The sequence below is a fragment of the Nannobrachium achirus genome (assembly GCF_963921795.1).
Source record: "Nannobrachium achirus genome assembly, chromosome: 5".
Lineage (NCBI taxonomy): Eukaryota > Metazoa > Chordata > Actinopteri > Myctophiformes > Myctophidae > Nannobrachium > Nannobrachium achirus.
In genome coordinates this window covers 49,743,608-49,749,569 of record NC_137814.1, presented here as the reverse complement: position 1 = coordinate 49,749,569, position 5,962 = coordinate 49,743,608, and the positions used below count along the sequence as shown (strand labels likewise).

Here is a 5,962-nt window from a genome sequence, read left to right as displayed (position 1 = left end):
TGTTTTACATAAGTCGGCCCAAAGGTGGCGCTATAAAAGGCTGATGTGAAAAATGCAGGGAAAGGGTTTTTCCTTGGCCTCTAGGGAGTGCGCTTACAAAGTTTGAAACTGATTGGTGGAGTTATAGGTAAAACCACAAATCGGCCTGCTATAGCGCCACCATGAGGCTGATTTCAAAAATTTAAGTGGCATGTCTTCCTCGACCTGGTGGGAACTTGTGTGCGCGATTTCATGATAATTGCACTTTGCGTTTGGGATTTGAGGCATTTTGTTCAAAACGGCTCAATCCTACAAACTTTGGAAGCCAATCTTAGCCAATCAGGATGGAATATGCAAAATCGGACAGATCCATGTCGATCACATGACTGTCGAGATACTGCCTACCGATTTGTGGGATTTTTGGACGAAATCTGTAATAGTAGTGCACAGAAATGTGTTTTGCGAACATCGGCCACTAGGTGGCGCTAGAAAAGGCCCATTTGAAAAAATTAGGGCAGAGGTTCTAGATTGGCATCCAGGGAATGTGTGTGCTCACTTTGGCAGCGACCGGGCCAACGGCGACTGAGATTAGGTGCACACAAACTGCGAGGACACACGGACGCACGCACGCACGCACGCACGCACGGACGGACGGACGGACACACGGACGGACGAAGGGGAAAACATACTCTCCCCCATGCCTTCGGCTGGTGGAGACAATAACTTGCATTGTGTGACACGTTGTGAGCTTGTAGATACACTCATTTCACATAGATTGCACTATGATGATGTTTGTAGGGCATTGACTTTCCAAAAAGAAACAAAAAGTTGAAATATGGAGATAGGAGGCTTCTGCCCGGCCCAGACGATAAGAAACCATTTTTCTTTAATGGCAACCTTCAAGGTTCTTTGCAAGCTGCTTGGGGGCAGATACAAGTTAGGTCATCATCACATTCACGGTGACACTTCCATTCCTGGCGTGATATATAAAAACACAAAACAATATCAGACGAGCATACTACAATGGACTGTTTAGACGCCAGGCGGAGGAACTGGTACGGAAAGCGATGAGGGACAATACAGGCAGCAGCTATACGAAAGCCCAATACAAAAAGACAATCGACAATGTGGAACCAAACAGGTGCACACAGGAGAACCACCCGTCTATGTCCACGTTCCTGACAGGTTCCCCTCCTTGCCATGCCAGGTGCTACTACGGTAACAGCTGGAGATCAGGTGAACAACCATCCATCAAGCCCTCGTCTCATAAAAAAGACGATTGTTTGCTAATTGCCATGTTCCTGAAGCAATCAATTACCCGTTTGGTCTGGTGGTAAGGTTACACCTCCCCGCGTGAATAAAACCCTGCAATTAACCCGAACTCACCTGTCCAGTTTCTCTGGCAGGTTTTTTTTTATTGCCACGGGCATTAATCTGCCAAGTACAGTGGGAGGGTGATAAGAGAAACGTGAGCGAGATAAGCCGCGCTTAGGTGAGATTTATTACACAAACAACAGTGAAATTACGGTTGTCATTTGAATGTGCTGTCTGTCTTGTTTTATGCAATGTAAATGCCAACAACAGTTAATACTACTGTCTACTGCTGCTTGCTGGGTCCTAGTAGGCTACTTCTATTACTACCACTACTGAGGTTACATTCCAGTTTATTTTTCCATGGTGGTAAAATAAACCATTACAATAACATCATAAAGCCAATGGTGTAAAGATTGCAAGCATACAGTCAGCTACTGTAAAATCATTACACTTCAGTATTAATGCGCACATGCAGTCATCATACCGTGCTTGTTACACAGCTGTGTTGAATGCTAGATATTAGACCCCTGTTCTTTAATTAATGGGTTAATGCACTGCCCACTGGCACATTAGAGTGCAAAATGGAGTTTGAAGCTCAATGGGTTTATATAGGCTACAGTAGGCAACTGTAGGAGAGGGAGGGATGTGTCTGATAAAATAACTGAGCAAACGTCATATTCTTAGTTCTGCAATACATCACAATTTAACAACCATGGTAAACTACCATCACTAAAAAGCAAGTCTCTTGCACACCTAGAAGGCGTCAGGCGCCAAGACCAAACAATGGTCGACGAACTTGCGCCTGCAAATAGGGTCTGTATGTGGGTATGGGGCTCAGCTTCCTGTGAGTATGTGGGTATTTGGGTATGTGCTGACACTTTTGGTTGGTGGTGACGTCGCGAGAACGCTGCTCCCTCATAGGCTAAAGGCCCTGCCTTTGTACTTTCAGCCACATAACCACCCACAGAGAGCACTTGTCAACCTACTTGTGCACTCTGCTGGGAAAGCAATGATCATGATGCCTTCAGTTCCACAACCAGAAACATAGTCAATGAAAATGTTACATTGCCACACAGTCATGACAATACAGCAGCAGCCTATTATACACAGCATACAACACAAGCAGCAGCAAAGAGAGCGAGGAACACCAGTAAAAAGAATAAAGAAATATGCATATGTACATACAAGGTATACAGTGAGGCGACATGCATGCAGACTGGTGTACGATCCGTGCACCATCATGCACGATGGACTGCGAGCACATTAAAAGGTAAGAGAAACTAAACATAACCGGGATATGACGAGTAGTTTGGTAAAATATTCTGTTAGTAAATGAGTTAAAGCCCAGCCAATAGGAAGACAGGGGGGCGGGTTCCAGCAATTACAGCTTGTCCCTATTGGCCAAAACCACGATACGCGATAAAGAATGTTCTCGTGTGCTGTTTCACGTTTATTGAAAGTCAATGGTTTTTTTGGCATTGTGTCTTATGTCGCCACCTTTAATTATTATTATTAAAAAATCATAAAGATGGCGCATTACAATAAGTGTTTTGCCATTACATGGCAGGCACATTTAACACGGTTCCTACTTTGAGTCGTCTTCTTCTTGACATCATCAGTTGTGTAGATGATGGACAGGTCAAAATCTGGAACCCATGGAGAGAGATAGAGACCCCCCCCCCCCTCTCTCTCTCTCTCTGTCATCCTCAGACGAGCCCTCCAGCTGTGTCATCTCCATCCTCCCTGTGTACATGACTCCTATAAGCCAGAGTAGGTTGGGAGGGACACCAAAAGCCAAAGAAAGAAAGAATTGTGATTAGTATTGTTGGCTATATTTAAAGATGAAGTGCCATGATCTTTCCCCCCAAAACATGATTATCAGGTATTATGATTATACTAGGAGGAAGATTTTTTCCAAAAAAAGTGTACAAAGAGCTAAAATTAGGTTGTTATGGGGCCACACCCACCAGTTAATTAAGTATGCCTGGTTGTCATGGTGGGTGGTGACCCAGCTGAAGTTAGCCACACCTACATGTGTTGGGTGAATGGTAAAAGGGGAGGGAATGATTATCTCCAGATCTGTGTTTTTGGATCGACACTTTAGTGGCAGCCTCGAGAAAGAAATCCAAAATGCAAAGGGAATACATAATTGCTCATAACAACCACACCAGGGGTCTAATGAAATACTGTCAACCTCCTAGACACATGAAAACCAGAAAAGGTACAAAACTATGGCACCACCTCTTTAATGAAAATAAACAGATTAGATTTCAAATCAAATCTTATTCCCATGAAATAATTCATAATTCACACAAGAAATAAGACCAGAGAATGCCAAGGATGATGTCATCTTGGGCACGTTGATATCTTGACACGTGCATCTGATTATTGACCATTGGCAAAGTACCAAGAGTTCACATTACAGTACTGTAAATAAACTGTAAAAATACAAAAAAGGCAAGAGAGAAGATGCCATAGGAAAAGGATAGCTTTTTTGATACAGATATACTAAGTACTGTAATCGCCTGGGTATGTACAGTATGTAGGTAACTGGGTTTTTTGAAGACCGTAGCCCTGAAATGGCTGGGATTGTCTCCCCACAGCCAATGAGGGACCAGCATTCCTGGAAATGATGTCAGCAGAGTTTGGTATATAAGAGCGCTCTTGGTAATGTCTTCATTAACGGGTGAAGACATTAGGGACATGATGAGGCCAGCAGCGCACACCTTGCGGTGCGCTCTGCTTGTGCACAAGTAGGCCATGTGTGGCCTGTTTGAGCGTCAGGCACAGGTGCAGTTCTAGTTGTCATTAATATCATATTATTATGATTATTCATTAACATCGTCACTATTTTAACCGTTATTGTTCGGGGGAGGGTGGGTGTTGTTCACTGCGATGAAGCCTTTGTAGTTATCGTGGAGACACAGTTCTGCTGGAAGTTGGGGGTCATGGCTGAGTTGTAACCAAGTCTCTGACGAGGAGCCTTTAGCCCCCCATCGCCCTCCACGATCCAAGGGCTGCTGCTGGCTTCCTTCCCCAGAACGCTGCTGCTGGAGCCCTGGGGTGGGGGGCTGGACTCCACTAGGCTTTTAGGCTGGTCGCTGGTGGCGGGGTCGGGTGAGTGGTTCTGAAGTACACTGATGATGTGGTTCAGTAGGTCGTTGAAGAACTCGGGAACTCCCTCGTAACCAGGAAAGGCGTTGATATCAATGACTGCATGCTGGCCCGTTTGGTTGTTGATGATGACATCAATGCCAAACAGGGACATGCCCAGTGACTGCCGCAAACACCTGGACAGCTTTCTGATCACGTCATCGTTGGGTGGCTGAGACACCCCCTCCACATTCTCCCTAGAGGTCAGGTCTGAGGACGACTCTGGCTTGGAGACATTGTGACTATTGAAGAAAATGACTTTCCTGTCTGCTGGTCCAGTGGGGAAGTTCTTCAGGGAAGGCCTCTCCACCACGCTGTACGAGTCCCCCACCACAAACACCTTGTAAAGCACCGCGTTGTGGTTGACGAAGCTCTGGATCACACAAGGAGGCCTCGCGTCCTTCAGGTCCTCCTCGCTGAAGACAATGGCCATCTCGTGGGAGATGGTTCCGTGGGCCACCCGTGTTTTGCAAATGAAGGGAAAGCTGAGTCCATGCATCCTGATCTGCTCCATTGTGTCTGGACCACACTCTGAGTCAAGAACCATGAACGGAGGAGAACAAATCCTCTCATCTTGCATGCAGTGCTCTATCCGCTGCACGAGCTGGTAGGACTTGCAGCGATCCAGCAGGGTCCGGATTGCTGGAAGAGGATCCAGAACAATGGTCTCGGGGTGGGCATCAATGTAGTCCTGTACTCTCTGCACCAGCAAGACAGACTGTGTGACATTCTGGTCAGCCTCCAGGATGAGGTCCGTCAGCTTGTGGATGATGAGGTCCAGCGGTCCCTGCTCCTCCAGAGGCTGGCTGAGGTCCAGCTGGACAACTTCAATTCCTCTCTTACTGCACAAATCAGCAAAGGCCTGAAAATTCAGTTTCTTCGTCTTCTTCTCGCTAAGCCAATACCCGACTCTTCGTCCCTTAAGCAAGGTCTGCATCCTCACTATGGCTGGTTCTCCTCAGTCTAGAGATGGATGTGACTTAACAGTGAACCTCGACAGTTGAAAATATGGGCATACTGACTGTGTCAGTCTCATGTGGTCTATGACGTAAGATATCTATGATGTCAGTCATCTCCATATTTGCGAAAAGTAAAACCTGGCCACCTGGCCAGTGATGTATACCGGTCTATCGGACACATTTGGAGACCCCTGGTCTCCCTCTATCACTGTCACTCAACTGTCACTCAACTGTCACTCAACCCAACAAAATATTGTAACAGAAAAAATACATATAGCCTCCCTAGAGCAGTGGTTCGCAACCTTTTCATGCCGCGACCCCCAAAATAATCATATTTTAACTGGGGACCCCCCACACTATCGAGCACTAAGAGTTGAGGCATTACATTAAAGGACCAGGTCACCTCTGGGACAACCAGATCTTATTTTATTGTTGTGTGGGACACGATCAACACAATCCTGAGTTATTTTTTGTGTTCAATCTGTGTTTTTAGATATTTTAGTATTTCAGCCGATTTCAGCATGCTACAACTGGTCATATGATGCAAAATGCATCAT

At 45.8% G+C, this 5,962-nt stretch overlaps 1 protein-coding gene across 1 annotated transcript; it reads right to left on the bottom strand.

Moving 5' to 3' along the window:
• Window positions 1-4,180: 4,180 nt before the first annotated feature.
• Window positions 4,181-5,383, bottom strand: LOC308284586 (inositol-tetrakisphosphate 1-kinase-like; the record flags this gene model as incomplete). Its single annotated transcript, XM_080725249.1, has 1 exon — window positions 4,181-5,383. The coding sequence occupies one exon, from the start codon at window positions 5,381-5,383 to the stop codon at window positions 4,181-4,183; it is 1,203 nt and encodes a 400-aa protein (XP_080581375.1).
• Between the last annotated feature and the right edge of the window lie 579 nt (window positions 5,384-5,962).